Source organism: Ambystoma mexicanum, chromosome 13 (genome assembly GCF_040938575.1).
Source record: "Ambystoma mexicanum isolate Mex_15411 chromosome 13, UKY_AmexF1_1, whole genome shotgun sequence".
In the NCBI taxonomy this organism is placed as follows: domain Eukaryota; kingdom Metazoa; phylum Chordata; class Amphibia; order Caudata; family Ambystomatidae; genus Ambystoma; species Ambystoma mexicanum.
Window position 1 is genome coordinate 730,062,927 of NC_090938.1, and position 20,105 is coordinate 730,083,031.

At 49.1% G+C, this 20,105-nt stretch overlaps 1 protein-coding gene across 1 annotated transcript in view; it reads left to right on the forward strand.

Moving 5' to 3' along the window:
• The window catches only part of LOC138520674 (histone H3-like centromeric protein A), a 248,912-nt gene that overhangs the window by 65,710 nt on the left and 163,097 nt on the right, over positions 1–20,105 (forward strand). Inside the window, exon 3 of the mRNA XM_069632951.1 lies at positions 17,279–17,400. Within this exon, the coding sequence (XP_069489052.1) occupies positions 17,279–17,400 (122 nt within the window). The remainder of the gene's footprint in view (positions 1–17,278; positions 17,401–20,105) is intronic.

Here is a 20,105-nt window from a genome sequence, read left to right on the forward strand (position 1 = left end):
AATCAGCTTGCTACCTCCCCTCGTCTGGACCGCGTCTAGACACTCGCCAACCGCGGGTGGGAAATTTCTGAAGTCGGCTCCCGACGGCCAATTTCCGGATTGCACAGTCCGGTCATCTCGCAGTTCCATGATGGTCCTGCAGTCCTCCAAGGAGGCAGCGGCGGCGGGGCTGCGTTGCCGGGCCACCTTATCACAGATGATCTCGCTGGGGCCTCCAACGTGTTAAGGTAATTTCTGGTGGTCGACAGAGCCATACCCGGGGTCTGCGGACCTCCAGCTCTCGGAAGGCCCTAACTCCTTCCACGTCCCAAAGAAGTAGAAGGCCACACAATAGCAATAGTTACTGCTGTTTTATTGCAAGAAAACAGGCAGGGACAGGTACATAGAGCGTAGGTTCCAGGCAACTTCTCAGCGCAATCGGGCTCGCAGGCCCATTTTGTATCTGAGTGACGTAACAATGTGCGTCATCTGCGAAAGCTCACCCCCAAACCTACCGCCACTTTGGGTTGGTTCCTTGAGTGCTAGGTTCAGTATAGGACCATATAGTGAAAGAGTTTACTGGTAGAGTAGAGGTCAGGTGGTACGCTTGGTTCGTCCCTAAAAATTGTTACTTCTAAAAGGTTACATGGAGAGAGTTAGTGATTGGTTGTATGGTAATGTCGTCAGTGATTAGCCCCCGTGCCCTGATTGGTCCATCAGTGAGCCCCCAAGCCTGGGACCATCGTTGTTCCCAGCCAGCGATGTACCTGGTGGTAGCAACAATGTGTGACTATGTGTCAGTGGATGACAATGGACAGGTCCTGCTACTGCCATTAGAGCGCTCCTTTCCCATCGCCACCTGTGTCTGAGTTGTTACACTTCGTTGCGAGCGTGGTCCCAGACGTGGGACACCGATGCTTCTTCAGTCTTCAGGAGTTGGCATCGTATCAGGTCGGCCTGGTCACATGTTGAGAGACCGTGGCTGAGGCAGAATTATGGGGATTTGATTTGTATATTTCTCCGGGTAGTCGGAGCAGTGTCAGGTGTCACCTTGGCTTGGAGAGCACGAAATGTGGAGTGCAACATCATGACCTTGGCTGTGGTGGCTCCAGCCAGGGGCTGTTCTGCATGCTCCGTACGAGCTGCTCCGCTGCCGACTCTGGTTTGAGGGCTCCTTTGGCTTGGTTGTATGTCGTGGTATAAGGTCTGTAAGGCAATAGGGTATGGGGGTGCGGTGTGGTTCCTTGTACATTAGTCCAGTTGTAGGGTCTTGTCTCTGAGGTTAGTAGCATGATGCCTCTGCAAGCATATACACAAACTCTTGTGGCGTATTGCGTTTCTGCGAAGCGATTGCTGTCATATGCGAAAAATAATAACGATGTACGTCTGTGAGTGTACACGGTCCGCTACGTTTTACCACTGAGCGTGTTCTTCGTGTGGGTTGGTGCGTGTCTGATCCAGGTGCGTGGCAGCGCATGTGTTTGTCTGTTGCGGCTATGTCGTTGTGTCATCTCTAACGATGGCAGCTTAGATTGTGAAACGTTTTAGTCAAGCTGGTCCATGCGACCAGTCTCAGCTCTGTCTTGGTTCCCACTTCGTGCTCTGGGTGGGATGCAGCCAAGTTTTGCAGGTGGAGCGTGGTCACAGTGGATATTGACATCCGAGGCAGTGGACAGAGATGCAAACTCATCCTGCTGAGGTACTTGGGTCGTGACATCGTCGGCCATAGTTTGTACGTAAGTCTGGGGAAGGGATCGTCCCATTTTCACTCTTTAATACGCAGATGCCCTTTGTGTGGTCAGAGTGGATTTTGATTGTTCCAGTATTGTGAATAGCGAGTGCTCAACGTACAATGTTATTGAGCAGCCCCTGACGATAGTGGAACTCTTTTCACTGGTGAAGGCTGCGGCAACAAGTGCTTGTTCGCAAGCCCACTGTCCTTGCATAACTGAATGAAGTGTGCCACTATAATATGCCAAAGGCTTGTGTTACATGGAACTTTTCTGTGTAAGCATTGCAGTCATGAGGGTGCCATGTGAATGTGAGAACAAGTAGAACTCCTGTGTATAATCTAGGGTTGCAAAACTGGAGCTGTTGAAATTACATCTTTTAAATCATTGGAAGCGGTTGCCATCTCTGCTGTCCATTGAATGGTTGTTCCCTCTTTTTGTGCTTCCTTGAGACCTTGCAGAAGTGGTCTTGTGTATGCTGCATAATCTAGAATCCAGGCCCTGCAGTAATTGCAGAGCCCTAAGAATGTTTGCATGTCTTTCACGGTTGTGGTCTTGGGAGTGTCACGCACTGTGGCAGTTCTATCTCGGATTATTCTTTTACCATCTTTGGAGATGAGCTGGCCCAAGTACGGTACTTCTGGTGAGCAATATTGGAGTTATTTCTTATCCACTGTGTACCATTTTTGTGCTAGGAGCTGGAGTAAGGCAATGGAATCCCTTTGACAGTTCTGTTCACTGTCACTACAGACCAGTAGGTCGTGTACATATTGAATGATCGTGCTGGGCACCTGGATGTTACTAAGGTCTTTATGTAAGATTCTGTTGAAGATGCTGGGGCTTTCACAATACCCATGGGGCAAGCAATGGTGTTTGTATCGCTTTCCTCCCAGTGTGAATGCTGTAAGATACTGTGATTCTTGGGCGAGTGGCACTGATAAAAATGTGTTTTTCAGGTCCACTACAGTAAAATGGGTGGCCTGTTTCGGGATTCTGCACAGGATGGATGCCAGGTTAGGAACAAGAGGAAACTCTTTCTGTACAATTTCATTAGGAGGGTGCAAATCTTGTATCATTCTCCAACTGCCCCCAGTTGCTTTGTTAATCGGATAGATGGCCGTATTGCATGGTGACGCGGAGGGCCCTATAATCCTTTGCTGCAGCAGGGCCTGTAATGTCTCCTGAATTCCCTCTTCTGCTTCTCTCGACAGGGGTACTGTTTCATTCGTGATAGTATGGCACCTGGTTTCAGTGTTACTTTACTGGTGTCACTTCTTTTAGCATCCCTACATCATGTGGATTTGTGGTCCATAATTGTGGCGGGTACTTGTTGCAGGTAAATTCACAAAATGGGGGTGGAACACTGAAAATTGCCATTAGTGGATTGTGCACTTTCCGATATTGTACAATTATATCACAGGGTATGAAAATCTCCAGTATTATTTCTCTATCAATGTTGCATCCTCAAACAGATCCTCATCTGTTAGTTCTCTCAATGGTATAGTGGGGTCAATACATAACACTGTGCACCATTGGCACCCGTGGATATCTGTTCTGAGTACCACAATTCTCTTGGCAGACACCTCTAATCCCTCCAAATCTAAGAACAAGATAGTACCAGCAACCACCTCAGGGAGTGCCACAGGTCGGAAAATAAAATCAGCAGGTACTCAACTATTTCCTGATAAGTTGGGGCAGTGGCCTGGCAAGCACTCAAATGCCGTAAATAAACATATTTGGTTGGACAGGTATCCCTCTCACTACCATCTTGTTGGGCACTGCATGTATCACTAGCATGGCCTGGAGGAGGCACATGCCAGGGGTCGGGCAAAACCCTTCGATTGGTAAATGAGATGGTTATGTTCAAGTTGCTGAGCAGGGGGTGCGCGTACCACTTCCCCTCCTATTTTAACATCTAAATCATCTGTGTATGGAAATGTTACTACAGCCCAAGAGATTCCCTGCGTGTCAAGAGTTGTCACTGATAACGGAAAGTCACCTTTACTTACACATGATTTCTGCGCTCCTGAATCCACCATGAAGATGAATTGCTTATTTCCTATCTCTGCCCCCACCAGTGGTTCCTCTTCTGGGTGCAAGGTCATTGATAGTACTGGACATGCAAGTGCTCCCTGTGGGTTGTCCTAGTCAGGATAGGTATCTGTCCCTGGAAACGAAAAGGGGATACTTCCTACCACATTGGCTCCCTGATACGGAGCTGCAGAACCATTGGACGTTGTGGAAAAAGAGTGTCTGCTTCCCTTGGCCTGCAGGGGGAGGCGGCCCTGGTTCTGTTGCATAGCCTGTTGTGGCGGGGGCCGATGTAAGCCGGGTATATGGGGAGGCAGCTGAGTGTATGCTTGTTGTATTTCGTACGGGATCATTGTTGACCCGTGAGCGGGCCCCTGTGGGCTTCCTGGGTGTGCGTTCCTGTAAGATTGTTGATTGTAGCCATAATTCCCCCCTATCTGTTTCGACACTCTCTAGAGAAATGACCCCACCTCCCGCATGACCAACATTGCCCTGATCCGCCCTTGCTCTTGGTCTTTGTCCCCAAATTCCCCACCTCCTTGCCCCCGAAACCCACCTCATCCTCTTTGTGGCCCTCCTTGCCATTGCGATCCTGTATACTTTTAATTTCCTCCCCACTGTCGTTGCCCGTTGTCTGCCCATACAGTTGCCATCCTCGCCTGTGTGGCGAAGGAGGCTTACCCTTCGCCCATCTGTTCTGGTGGCGTTACCACAGACACTGCTGCTACTTTCACAAGTTTGTTTTGAACTATGCCTGCCGTCTTTGAATATTTTATTGTTCACGCTCTTTGATCCTCCTCTAATCGGGCCAACCTTTTGCTTCCATCAATGCTATTTTATCGAGTGCCTTTTGCACTTCCTTAGGGAGCCCCCGCTTTACGATAAAATAAGAATAACGACGTTGATTTGTCCCACGCGCTGCCCTGCAGTCTCTGCCCTCCACATCTCCTGCACCCGAAGAACGTACTGCGCAGCATCTTCCTTGTCTCCCATCGTGCATTACATTATCCATTGTAAATCGGGAGTATCTGGGAAGGTCCTTCACAGCGCATCCCAGACACGTGCTCTGATATTGTTAAATGACTCCCCATCATGGGCGTCATTGCTCAGTGTTACTCCTAGGTATCCTGCTTTCAAACACACTGATCCTGCTTGGTCTCCCACTGCCGATACCAAGCCTTTTAATGTTTCCTATTGCAAGAGGCACCCCAGCTGTGTGTTTTTCGAACGTGTATATCCATTTACCTGCCCCCTTCAGTAAGTGGGGGGAGGGATATAAGAAGATTGTTCTTACCCATCTGTGCCCACGGGACGTAGTGAGGGTGTGCTGCACCTTGGTGAATTAGGGGCATTTGTAACTTTGTTTTGACCTTCCCCGTTTTCCGACCGCTTCCCTTTTTCTTCATCCAACGCTATTCTGCCGAACTGTTTTCTCAACCTTCCCTCCCACAGGCTTTCTACCCTCGGTGTGGTGGCGGGTGCACCCTCGGCTCCTCCTGCCGCCCCTTCATCCGTGTCATCAAAATCGCTCCAATATTCCTCATCCCCTCTGATGGACCCCACATTCTCGTACCCCAGGCTGTCTGTTTGTCCCTTCCTTTCTACATGTACCGCTCTTATGGGCGCACTGTCAATCCTGAACAGAAAACCCCAGATTTCCACTCTTCCCCAGGAGGTATGGGAGGGGTGCCGGGGGGCAGCATCTGGACTTCTGATGCCCTTGCTCTGTTACATGCTTCTCGTAGTCTGGCTAACTGTACGTGTGGTAGACAGCGCCATTCCGAGGTCTCTAACGCTCACCCATGTGTGGGTGGCCACTGCAGGGGGTGCAGCATATGGAGGGGGCAGAGCTGTACCTGGAACTGCTAATGTTGTTCCCCGGACACATAAATTGTATTTGTATACCCTTCGGCAGGCTCGGTTAATAATGGGTAAAGTTTCTTCGTCTGTTCCCCCTCCTTTTCACCCTCCCCTGTGTCTGTCACTTCTTCACCTTTATGTGCTGCCCCTCCTATTTCGGGTGCATCTGTTTCTACAAACATCCTCCACAAATCTAAAACTTTCCATCGGTTCTGTAGTGGTCTCCCTTTGTATTTGGCAGTCAAGTACGTTGAGACATGGTCTAACGCACACCTATCGAAAGAGCCCCCTCCGGCCAGGAGTGGGGCATCCCTTCCCCTTTAGTTTCCATCACCCATTGGCTGTGATATTTCTTAATTTTGTAATTGTACAGGGCTAGAGCCTGACATATGTGGGTTAGGGGCGTGTCTGTCCCCATGGTTGTTGTCTGTCTAAAGTGTGTCATAACAATGTTCGTGCAGTATACTTCCCGTCAGTCCAACCCCTGAAGTCGTAAAGTGTTGTGTAGTGTCGTTCAGTACCCTTTGTCACATGCACATTACAATTGTCATTAAACTGTCAGTCAGTGTGGTCACAATTCTTTTTATATCAAGAACACAAACCTTTTAAATGCTTACTTCCCCCAGAGCATCCCCACTAATTTCTTCCACACTGCTTCTACTCTCTTCTCAGTCACTCCACACACGCCCCTCCTGGGCCTCCTCTGTACATATGAAAAGATACACTGGAAATAAACTAAAATAACAAGCTAAAACAACAACCACTACTTCTTCCCAAGCCCTGTAATTATACAGGACTCCTAAATGTTTCTTTATTCTTATTTCCCTGTACTGGTCGGGACAGTGCTCTGTGGCTGCCACCTTCTTTCCTCACACGGAGAGGCTCCCTTTTCTTCCACTTTTATATTCTCTGTTTAACTTAAAAAAAAAACTAAAACGGAATAAAAATTGCCATAAAAATGTCAGCAATCAAAGCATCAATCCGTCCATCCACTTTCATTCACTGCGTGATCCCCTCTGTCATACTGCTCAATACCCAAACCCGGACATTGTTATCCCTTGCAGTCTATACTCACGTGTCCACGTTCTTCTGAAAGTCTGCGTGCGCGGGTAATCTACAACAGGTCTGGGCCTCTCCCTGGGGCCGAACCCGGCACCAACAAGCAGGCCGAAGTTTTCTGCAAAGACGGCACCCACAAGGACCACGTCTGCTGCATACGCAGGGAAATAGGCCAAGAGATAGAATTGCAAGGATAACAAGGTTTACTCGTACACAATAGAAGTGCCAGCAAAGAACTCTACTGACCGAGAGCGATCTGGTCTTACATTAGCAAACAATGGTTTTTAACTTCGAAAATACGTCACACCATACAGTACAACTCTGGGCCGCTGATTGGTGGCACCCTACACATGGGCTTGCTCCATAGGGGATGCCTAGCAATAATTGGCTGGTTCTTCCCAGTCGATCTAGCTCCACGTGGGTCAGCTGGGCTCATCCTTGCAGTGAAGGTCAGGGCATGCATAAAACACACTGAATCTGACTAAACTAAACAGCTAAGACAGACTATTCATTGTGGCAGGCACCTGAGCGGCACAGGAAAAGGGTGCTATGGAGAGGGGAGGATAAAATACAGTCATGCTGACCCATACATTCAGGGTTCCATTGATGCTACAGACCCCACACCCAGTGTCATCCCTCAGAGGATTGACCTTTGATTTACCCTTCCCAGTATCTCTTGTCACTGGAGACGTGTGTTGTTGCTAGAGAAACATACAGTCCTGTGGGCTTTAGATCTGTAGCAAGTATTTTATGGAGGTTAGGACCTGGGGGTTGGGTTCTTATCAGAGAGCAAAAGGTGTGGGGGTTGGGTTGGGTTGGTGGTGTGCGACCATCACCGGTCAAGCTAGATGGGGGCTAAAAGCCCCGATGGCAGGCGGGTGGAGAATGATGTATGGACACAGGGCGGGCCCTGGTACTGTCTCACGCTCAGGGCCAGGCACATTCCTGGAGGCGATAATAAATATTCGCTACACTGAAGGGACGGGAAGGAAATGGACTTCAGTGGGACTAAGGCTCAATTGGAGCTAGCATGTTGTGCAGAGACGGGACTCAGTGACTTGGGAACGCGAGCAGGGTGGGCTTGCAGCCTGTTGTTGGGCCTAGTACAAAATGGAGTTGCGGAGTATGGGCAGTTATTGTGCTCAATTTCTACTTCTATGCGCTACAGGGTCTATATATGGTACCTATTGATGCCTGACACCCCCCCCCCCACACCTCCTTGTGGGTTACAATGCTTCATATGGCGTCCGCCTTATTTGGAAGCGCCTAGGGGGTGGGAGAGACTCATCTCCATCCCAACACCATATGACTTAGAGGGTACACCCTCTGGTAGTCTTTGGGTTTACCCCTGTATTAGGAAGCCTCTTAAGGCACAGCACAAAATCAGAGGTACGCTCCCAGGTCTTTGATTCAATTAGGTTTTGGGTTCAGCCTGGCTAGGAAACTCAAAGTCAGCAAAACAATTGCATGAGGGGCTACACGATTTGGTGAAAAGTGGGTGGGCTTTCTGCCTAACTTTGGGGATCGCCTGTGGCAAACTGTCTGCCAGTATGAGCTATAATAAATGCCTTCCTAAGGCTTCATGGATTCATTGGGAGAGATGCCTTTCTCCTTCCTTAAGACGGACTGGCTCCTATCTGCTGATGCCCATGGCCCTTCACAAAGAAAAACTGTTTGACCTGTCCCCCTTACTCTAAGCACCTCAGTTGCCTATGTTAGGAATGTTTGTTTTTGCAGCTTTCAACCCATTGGCTTCAATGGTAACCGCCCAACATGTTGCTATTGTTTGACACCTGACTTTTTGAAGTAAAGTAAAGCCTTTTGGTTTTTCTTACCTTGCTTAGCTCATCTGTTTGGGGGCTCTGGTCAGTCTCATAAGGCTACCAATCCAGGGGGACTCTGTCTCCAGTTAAAAGATTCCTTTGTTTTTAGACTAAACCCCTTCAAAGAGTTGCAACCTTTTGATGACCAGAGAAGGGCTCAAGGCATTAATTTCGTCAAGTCCAGTGAAGCACTGCCTCTTTGGACCAACCTCCTGAAGACTCTTCTCGATGCTTGGGCTCTTGGACTGGTGGGTCCAGCAAGAACTGTGCATGCCGATTCTGCCCTCTGGAATCTTGGGAAGTTTCCCAGGAACACTCTGTGGTTTTACCAGCTCAGTCCAGAGCCTCTGCTGTGTACCGGTCACAGTTCCGAGTTCAGACTTGACTCTGCAAGACTCCAGCTTGTGGCATAAGAACAGTCCTCTGCCTGCTGATCCCAGTGATGCTGCTCTCCATTCCGAATAGGAGCCTTTCCGGAGCAGTTTCTTTGTGTCCGACAGGAGTTGCCTGCTGTCCCTTGAGAACAGTGATCTTCCCTATTGCCTGCTTCCATCCCACCCTGGGTTTGCCTTTCTTTGTGACTCAAGGTGGTCTGGATGCCTGCGTGCCTGAGTTGTCCAGCTTCGGAGTCACACCAAATGTTTTGTCGGTGTACGAACAGACTAGCTAGACCGAATATTGCCTCTACACCTGTGGCCCCAGAACCTGCTGCCAATAGGCAAATGATCAAAGTAAGTGGAACCAATGGGTCTAGGCACCCCCAGGGTAGTTTCTAGAAAAATCTGTCGTGTGGGAAGGGAGGGGTTTGGGGCAGGGCCTTGCATACCTGTTTCCAGCCCCAACCCTCACAGCCGTGCCATAAGGTTGTGCAGGCGCAACGCCCTGACCCTACCTCTTCCTTGCCTGGTTGTGCGCAGTGGAGTTCTGATCAAGGATCCCCTAAACGTTCCCCAGTGTGGTAGGATTAGGAGAGCAATACCTAAAACTGAACTTAGGTTTGTTATATCAGCACTGGTATAGTTGGCTTGCCTGTTGGTTTTGCCTGTGCGTGTTTGCTTCACTTAAGGAACTTCTGACTCCCTGCTAGATGTATCTGCTTATGACGTGTCACTCTTTTTGGGAAGTAGCCCTACCTACTTTAGAAGGAAAGGACTTTAGAATCCAGGCTTTATTTTAAGGTAAAATGTAGTAGTTTCCATAGCTCTACCGTGTTCCTGTCTTTCAATAACTGCTTTTTACATCTAAAATTACATTTTATCTGCACTTGCTTTACCGCATGCAATTCACGTGTATTTTTAACTATCAACTGTTTTAAAAGTAAAGTGTTGGTTTCCTATGAGGTCATCCCTTGGTCAATGTATATATGTGCATAGGTTTGGATTGAGTAGTACTACTTGGCTGCTATTTCCATTGCATGGAGTATGTTATGGCCTAATATATTGTTATCATTTCCCCTCTAATCTGATTCGACGGACCTGTGTGCGTGTCTCATTGTACCACTACACCACCCCAAATTCGCCTAAAATAAATATTACTGCTCAGTCACACTAACTTTATTGAATTTGGCTAGACTTTCCCTGTTGGGGTGTCCTCTCGGAACCCACCCCGGGGCTGGTTAGGAAGATTGATCTTAACAGCCGACCAGGGTCTGGTTTTTGGAAGCCTTGCAGATCGTTCCAATGAGGACCTAACGTTGGCAGCAGTGTTTTTTGTTTTGTCACCCATTCGATCAGTCTCTGAAGCAGCTTGGACCCTAGGGTCCTGATCTTCAGGTTTTGCACGCAAAAGTCTAGAGCGAATGAAGGCAGCCGGGAACCAGAGTACCTGGTCAGAACACACATGGAAATGGCCATGGTTTGGCTACGCGCGTGTTGCTTAAAACGCACTCATTCTAGCGCCCTATTTTGACCATGTATTCTGTGTCGTACCAAGCTGGATCCTGGTGGAGTTGCATTCCTCCAGGATGTATTTGTCAGTAAATGTGGCTACGTTAACGGGTCTTTTTGTTGTCCGATCCTGTGGTTAAGAGGCATTTTAATGGCCTCTTCCCAATTTGTCCACAATTCAACCTCTCATGGACTGTGGGACATGAGTGGTTCTATCACATGTGCAGAAGCCAATGGCTATAGCGCAGCATACGCTGGTAACATGGAAAGTACCTCTGGTTGAAGACACACCTGCTTGCTCCTCAGTGAATTACAGCCTCTAATATTCTATCGACTAGACAGTGTTACTTGTCCTGCCTTTCTTCCCATGGAGTTCTGATGTACATGCCTTTTCTCCAGCATTGGATCTTTCATGGATTCACATGCTTAGAATATTCCCCATCGTCAGACTGGGACCCCTCGGTACACATATATAGCCTTTTCCAATCGGAAAACTTCCGACACTTTTGTGTCCTATCTACGTCCTTTTAGGACCCGCCTACACATGCTCCGTAGGCCGTCCCCGTATAAGAGGCCTGCCCCCGCGGTTCCCCTTCAGATTTCAACCGTCTCCAAAGTAGTGGGATCTCCTTGCGTTGTCTTACTATTTTGTACAAGGTTGCGTTACTGGAATTTGAGTACAGAAAATGTCCTCCGTGTCAGGAAAAGCGCTGTTTCGCCCTTGCGCGACGTGCGGCTTGAAAAAAGTTTACGAGGGGGACGGACATATGGATTGTATATATTGCCTCCACCCTCATCATTCGGCGGATAACTGCGACATATGCAAAGGGTTTTCTCAAAAAACCCTCAAAGACCGCAGTCGACGACTGGTGGCATGGCTGAATGAGGGAGCGGGGGCATACCCCCCTTTGGAGGTAGGCTCCACACAATCGGCGAAAACATCACGCCGCGCTACCTCGTCGGAGCCACCGGCGAAGAAATCTCAACCGACGGAAAAAGAGTCGTCTGGAAGTCACTCAACTAGAGACTCCTCGTCAAAGAAATCATCTTCATCAAAGGAAAGGAAATCCTCCTCGGGCGATCCTCATAGATCGACCACGAGTCGAGAGTCGAGTAAAAGCAAGCCAAGTGTGGAAAAGGCGGGACCGCCAAAACCACCTGCTAAGTCACCGTCGTCGACGGCGGCCCAGTCATCGGCCTCCACCCTGCCACTTACGCAGGTGGCATCCACCGTCCCACCGACGACGACGTCGACGATGTCCTCGTCGACGGGGGTTCTACAGGAGGCCTGGAGGCCTGAAGTTTTTGATCCGATCCCCCCGGATACTTTACTACAAGAACAGGCTGTGTTGCTGTCCTCGGAGGACGAGAATGAGAGAATAGCTGGCCCAGCAGACCTAGGGCTACAAGTGGCTGACAAGTCGTCGACGAGGGGATCCTTTATACCGGTATCTGCCCCTCTTCTCAATCTTCAATCTGTTGTGTCTTTGGAAATTCTGTCCACGCTTCAATCGTTGTTACAGTCGTTGGACCAGAGACTACCTCAGGCAAACCTGCCACAGTCACCCGTCGACGAGCCGGGCCCGTCCCGTCAACCAACGCACCTACGCACGCCAATCTCAGCACTGGCAGAAGAGAAAGGTGAGCTGCCAGATTCGGAGTCTGACAGGGGAGCCATGGATCCAACCTGGGAGTCAGAGGTGGAGTTGGAAACCCCTAGAAGCCCAGCTCACCCGTCCCCTCCAGACGACATTGCGTCATTCCATTCTATGATGGAGAAGGCATGCAAAGAATTTGGTTTGTCCCAGGAAGAACAGAAAAAGGACTGTTTTTTGTTCGACCACATGGGTAAGAGAAGGAGGTCTGTGTTCTCGATACCGATACTAGACCATGTATGGAAGGAGGGGTTGCAGACAATGCGTCACCCGTTTTCAGAGCCGGCAGTGAAAGGACGCCTGGAAAAAAAGTTTAAGGCTCCAGAGTCTACCCCCAAGTGTTTATCCTCCCAACCAACGCCAGACTCGGTGGTGTCGGCGGCAGCGGCGAGGAAGGCGAAGGCCCAGCACAAGTGCACGACTCCTCCTGAGAACGAAGCGAGACGCCAAGATGCCTTTGGCAAGAAAGTACTATCCGTGGGAGCGACCACAGTAAAGGCCGCAAACTCTCTGGCAATTGTTGCCAGATACGATAGGGAGATGTGGCACAGGCTAGCTCCGTTGCTTGATCATCTTCCGGAAGAGCATAGGAAGGCAGCGGTGTTACTCGTCCGAGAAGGTGAGGAAGCCTCAAATCACGCAATAAACATCGCGGTGGACCTCGCTGAGTCAGGCTTCAAGCAAGTCAATAATGGGGTCGTATTACGTCGACAGTCATGGCTTAAGTGTACCTACTTCAGGCCAGAAGTACAATACAAAGTTTTAGATATGCCCTTTGAGGGAGACCTTCTTTTCGGTGAAAAGGTGGACGAAGCCCGAAAGGGAATGAAAGAGGACTCGGACACGGCATGTTCATTGGGTGCCCTCCAGAGTGGCAGAAACTACAAGTCTTTTCGTCCCTTTAGAGGGGCTTCAGGTAATTCAAGATTCTCTGCATCTGGAGACAGATCCTTTGGCAGATCAGCTTACCCCTCCCAGGGATACAGACGTGCCTCCCAAACGGCAAACCGTCGCCGGAACTTCCAGACTTCCAGAAAAAGACCATCATATCCGTCGTCGTCGAGAGACAAGCAAAATAAAGATCAGCAGTGACATACAACACACCGTTCTGGGGGGAAGAGTTTCAGCATATGTCGACGAATGGGAACGAATAACGACGGATCAATGGGTGCTGGATACTATAAGAAACGGACACTCTCTACAATTCAAACACAGCCCTCCGCAAATTCCACCTGCATTCACCGCTCATTCCCATCTGAAGATACTGCAACAAGAGGTAACACTCATGTTAGCAAAGGGCGTGATAGAATTAGTTCCAACATCACAGAGAGATCAAGGAGTCTACTCAAGATATTTCGTCGTAAAAAAGCCAAACGGCAAATGGCGTCCCATTTTAGACTTACGCGATCTCAACAAATCTTTGAAGAGCCTAAAATTCAAGATGCACACTCTGCAGGAAGTGATCCGCGCCGTTCAAGAGGGGGATTTTCTAGCGTCCCTGGATTTACAGGACGCGTATTTCCATATTCCAATGTGTCGGAAACACAGGAAATTCCTAAGATTTGTAATAGGGCGGACTCACTACCAATTCACGGTTCTTCCTTTTGGGCTCAAGACCTCCCCCAGAACGTTCACGAAATGCCTGGCCCCAGTAGCGGCCTGGCTAAGGAAGCAAGGCCACCATGTATACCCATACCTCGACGACTGGCTGGTAAGGGGATCCTCCCCAGCGTCGACCAACACAAGTTTACAAGCCACCATGCAGCTTCTACAACAGCTGGGATTCGCCATAAACTTCGAAAAATCCTCTCTGCAGCCATCGAGATCGCTGGTATTCCTGGGGGCACAGTTCGAGACCCAGTTAGGGCTAGTGAAACCTTCTCTCGACAGAACCTCAAGACTCAATCAACAAGCATGCCGACTACGGCGAAACACCAAGATCTCAGTGAGAAAATACGTTTCGGTCCTAGGGGCCATGGCATCCTGCATCCATCTGGTGGAAAACTGTCGCCTATTCATGAGGCCAGTCCAGGAATTCCTCGCGGACCGATGGACGCAGGCTCAAGGATCGTGGTCAGACAAGATAACCATCGACGACGACAAGCTGCTTCGGACCCTTCAGTGGTGGCAGAGTTTCCACAATCTGAACAACGGCGTACCCCTACAGGAGCCGGAGTTTCAGCAAACCATAGTCACGGATGCGTCCCTAACCGGATGGGGAGCTCGCTGGTCTCCAACGGAGTCACTCCTACACATAAACGTGTTAGAACTCAGAGCAGTACGATGGGCCTTGAAGGCATTCCTACCACACATCAAGGGCTCGCGAGTACGAATACTGACCGACAATACAACGGCCATGTTTTATCTGAGGAAACAAGGAGGGTCGCGATCAAGAACTCTTTCCATAGAAGCCCAGAAAACATGGCATTGGGCATTAAAGCACGAAATTTCCATCGTGGCTCATCACCTTCCAGGAGTGAGGAACTCCCAAGCAGACTCCCTCAGCAGAAGCATGGCCCAGATACACGAGTGGGAATTGGACACAGTTCACCTGATGAAAGTGTTCGAGAAATGGGGTCACCCCCCTCTGGACGCCTTCGCGACCAAAGACAACAAGAAATGCGAGTAATTCGCAAGCAGATGGCCTCAAGAGGGCTCCAGGGGGGAGGCATTCTCCTTCCCATGGACGGACATGTTCCTCTATGCTTTTCCCCCCGTTCCCCCTCATACGGAGGACAATACAGTGGATAGGCAGATACAATTGCCGGGTAATTCTAGTGACACCATACTGGCCAAGGCAACCGTGGTTCTCCGACCTGCTTCACCTGTCGCTGGAACATCCCATAGGGTTTCCGAAAGCCCCGAACCTACTATCCCGGGACAATGGCACGGTGTGGCATCACGACCCGGACAGTCTCAACCTTACAGCCTGGCTCCTGACTTTTCGGAGTTCGGTGCTTTAGACGTTTTGGAGGATTGTCAAAAAATTCTGCAGGCGGCTAGAGCCCCTTCTACAAACAAATCCTACTCCTATAAGTGGCGGAGGTTCTGTGAATGGTGTAGGGGACAACAGGGCCTACAACCGTTGTCGGTGACGCCGGAACAAGTTCTACCTTACCTGCTCCTCTTGGCGGAGAGGGGATTATCCTTCACATCGATAAAGGTGCACCTGGCGGCCATCTCGAGGTTCACAAGGAAAAGGCAGTCTTCTCCTCTATTTAGCGACAGACTTGTAAAACACTTCATGAGGGGTTTATTTCGAGCTTTTCCCCCGGAAAAACGTTTCCCCCCGACTTGGAGTCTCAACACAGTGTTGGCAGGCTTAATGAAACCGCCTTTTGAGCCTATGGCCACGTCCGACATAAAATTCATTTCGTGGAAGTTGGCATTCTTGATTGCTATCACATCAGCTAGAAGAATCTCGGAACTGCAAGCGCTGGTCGTAGACCCGCCATACCTAAGAATCTTAAGGACAAAGTAGTCCTGGCAACTAATCCTATGTTCGTCCCAAAAGTTCCGACAGTGTATCACAAACACTCGTACATTGTTCTCCCTACTTTCTTCGCCACACCATCATCGGCAGCAGAAAAAGCTCTTCATACCCTGGACGTTAAGAGGGCTCTGAAATTTTACCTACATCGTACACAGGAATTCAGGTCTACTAGACAACTGTTCGTCGCATATGGTCCGTCGACGAGAGGAAAAGCAATCTCTAAACAAGGATTGGCTCGATGGGTCTCATCGACGATTGCGTTTTGTCACTCTAAGGCCGGAAGGCCACTGCAAGGACATCCTAGAGCCCATTCTACAAGATCGATGTCCTCCTCAACAGCTTTATGGGCAGGAATTCCGTTGATGGACATATGCCAAGCTGCGGCATGGTCAGTGCCCCACACGTTTACTCGCCACTACTGCCTTGCCAGGCAGCATGCGGACGAGGTGCAGATGGGAAGAGCTGTCCTGCGCCATCTGTTTCAGTAAGGTAAGCTCCACGCTGTGGAGAATCTGTTGTCTACCTTTTTTAATGACAGTTTATTTTAGGTGGGTAAGATTATATGCGGTAACTTATTCCTACTGTACATATGCATTGTGTAGTATGTTGAGGGTATATTACATTACATTCTCACCGCCGTCTCAAGTGTTACTGCTATACAATCTATTCTAAGCATGTGAATCCATGAAAGATCCAATGCTGGAGAAGGGAATAGTTTCTTACCTGTAACTCCATTTCTCCAGCATTGGTATCTTTCATGGATTCACATGCGCCCGCCAACCTCCCCGGAATGTAATGTATTTAATTGATAAATTTAACCCTTCCTACTTTGGAGGGGCCGAAATCTGAAGGGGAACCGCGGGGGCGGGCCTCTTATACGGGGACGGCCTACGGAGCATGCGTAGGCGGGTCCTAAACGGACGTAGATAGGACACAAAAGTGCCGGAAGTTTTCCGATTGGAAAAGGCTATATATGTGTACCGAGGGGTCCCAGTCTGACGACGGGGAATATTCTAAGCATGTGAATCCATGAAAGATACCAATGCTGGAGAAATGGAGTTACAGGTAAGAAACTATTCCCTTCTTTCACGGCTCTACAGTCAGTCGGTAAGAGTGTTACATAAGAACTCGTATCCTTGATGGGGTTTTGGGGGGGGGGTGCATACAACAGAAGCAATAAAACCAAACTTGTGCTATTTGATTTTCTGTTGTCCTGAAAAAATACTGTAACAAGATGTTTAATAAAATGTAATCATTGCCAATGTTCTTGCTGCAACCTATCCTGGAACGCCTTCCTCCCATCGGTGTGTGTGATCTATTTTTTTTAAATGTATTAAATATATAATTATTTATTTTCCTCACCATTCCACTGCCAATCCTATCCAACTGCCTGTTTAAGATTTACACAACTTCTCCACCTCTTATATTGGGTAATTGTGGAAGTTTTGGCAGATCTCGAATAAGCCCAATTTCCAGTCTCCCTTTTGTGTGCTTTATTTGGCAAATTATGTAAGCTATTGATGGCGCTGGGATGCTTTATGGCAGTTAATGGATTGCATACATGGAGTGATGTAGCGGGTCACAAGCAGTTTTGTTATGAAATAGTCAAATGGTGGAAGCTATTTTAGTCATTTGCTTGTAACAATGCATGGTTACATCATACAAATATTTGCTGAAATGTTTTATTAATTTAGTTGAAAATGCATACATGAAGGCCTGCACCAGATCCTGTGCTATGCCTCACTTGGTTCTTTCTCTACAGGACGTTCCAGAGAAGCTGCAAGGATGAGGCGATATCGGACAGGGATTTTGGCACGAAAGGTGATACGGAAGTATCAGAAGAGCACGCGCCTCCTGATGCGAAGGCTTCCGTTCTTCCAGCTGGTGCGTGAGTTTGCTTGTTGCCTTGCATTTTTTGTGGTGAAATCCAAGCTTTGGTTTTTGAGGTTGACTAGAGGAAAAAGAACTTGTTGATCTAGATTGATCACTCCGCTAATGTTTCCTGGCTCTGAAATGCACGAAGGTTTGGAGCCCCTTTAGCTACTTGGCATGTTTGCACATTTGGCTAATCATTCGCCCCTTTAGGAGGAGTCTCCTGTTGCAAATTCTGTTGACTATGCTTACCCAGAGTTGACGTATGCTGCCGTCCTGGGAATTTAAACTACAGCTCTTTGTCTTATCCTTCCCATCCCCACTTTTGGTTATCTGGCACCTTGAATCCTAATGTAACTTTAACAGCGCTAGCCTTTAGCCAGCAATAGTGTGTCCTTGACAAAAAATTGCAACTAAGGAGTGGTAGTAGAAAGTTCACTTTTTACTTGTTGGACTTTGATTGAAGCCTGGTTGGGAGAAAATCCGAGCTCGGCAGTGTAGCTCTTTTTTGTATGTACTGCCTTAATCCTTAACTCCTAAGGTCGGCGTACCCCAACAGGCTGTTAGTCTAATGGTCAGCCTGGTGGTGCTTTGTCTGCGTAAAATGGTTTCTTAGTCCAAACGATTGGCCCCGGGGAAACTCATCTGGGAAGATGGGCTCCCTTTTAGTGAGCCTAAGTGGTGTCAAGGCCGTTCCTACTCTGTTTGGCTCTTCTCCAAAGAAGTTGCCCCTGAAAGGAGATCCAACCTCATGCCAGGTTGTAGGGGGTCGCCTCGGAACTCACCAATGAAAATTACAAAAGTAGTCGAAGGAGTGTACGCATGCAAGAAGTAATGCAGGTTTATTAAGGGCCCATACACATCTGGGACAGCTATATTCAAACATATTGCAGATCTGGACTGCATGAAAAGGCACCATCAAAGAAACTCCTTTAACTCTAAGGGCCTCATTACGAGAATGGAGGTAATGAAAAAAGGAAGGCGGAATGGTAATAGCGGCATTGTTAACGGGTCCGTGTCATTACGACCCGACAACCCGCCAATACCGGCACCGCCCGTACCGTGCCCCCTCATACCAGCATGGGCGCGTACACACGCCCCTTCGAGGAGCAAATACCGGCATGCCGGTAATTGGAGGACATCACAACCCACGCGGGCATGCAAATAGCGGTATTCCGAAGGCAGTAATTAGGGGCTGCACGATGGCGGCCATACAGGCATCGCGGGCCACCCGTAAACAGCAATCAGCAATCAAGGCAACTGCCACAGGTGCACACAATCACCACAGGTGGACTCAATCGAGTATGGCCCAGTATAAAAGGAGTACACCCACACACCACACCCCTTCCTACACCAAAATGCTACCACTAGCTGTTGCAATCATGGCGCTGGAGGACATGCCTATACTGCTACAACTACAGCAACAACAGCAGCAACAACAGGCAGCACAGAGGAGACGCAGGAGAAGGAGGGTGAGACTGGCCCAGTAATTACCACCAGTGCAGCCAGTAGTTCCTCGTAGGCAGCCGCCAATCCCTCGCATCAGACCCAGTCCATTCATTCTAACCCCTGAGCAGATCCACACCCTGTATCGGTTGGACCGGGACACAATCACCACCATAGTGGACATGATACACAATGACATTGTCAGCCTGATGGAAATACGCACTGCCATCCCCCCGCTACTAAAGGTGGTGTCTGTGCTCCACTTCCTGGCCACAGGCACCTACCAGCACACAGTGGGCTAGCTGCATGGCATTTCGCAACCACTTTTTTCACGCATGCTGAACCAAGTGCTGGATGCACTCCTGAAACACGCTAGCACCCACATATGCCTACCACGGACTGCCCAGGAGATAGCCGACACCAAAGTAGGCTTCCATGCACTGGCAAGCATGCCCAATTGTGTTGGTGCCCTGGACTGCACCCATGTAGGTAGACCCCCATGCCGTAGAGGCGGTGTATCGCAATCGCAAGCAATACCACTCCATCAATGTGTAGATGGTATGTGACTCCAGCAAGATCATCACACATTGCTGCACAAGATTTCCCGGATCAACACATGATGCCATTGTGCTGCGTAACTCCACGCTACCCCGTCACATGGAGCGACATGCTGGACCACGTGCCTGGCTGCTTGGTGAGTTGCCTGAGTGGCCCATGGCAGTGTATTGGGGTAGGGATGAGTTGCGATGCATACCCCACCTGGGTGGGAAGGCGGGGGATGCATACCCCACCTGGGTGGGAATGGTGGGATGCATACTCCATCTGGGTGGGAATGGGGGGGTGATGCATACCCCACCTGGGAGGGAATGGACCGTGAGTGGAGAATGCACGCAGAGCTAATGACACCTGACCTGAACCTCCCAACCCCAACATGACACATCATTGGCACACATCTGACCCATTAACGCATATCAATGACCACATGTAAGACGCACAACCTGCCCACCATGTGAATGTCAAGAAATGCATGACTAAACAGGATCGCAACTGTGCCGATGTGGCTAGTGTGACCATGCACAGTGTAGAATACACAGCATAAATGGGAGGCTAAACATTGTTGTACAACACCAGTACATCCGCCTCAGCATGCATTATTTCACCCTGCATCATCTATTGAACGCCATCCAGACTACCACACCTCATAGCAGTATAGTATGCATCTAGATAACATTCGTGCATACGTACAGGGACATGTGCATGTCCACACCAAA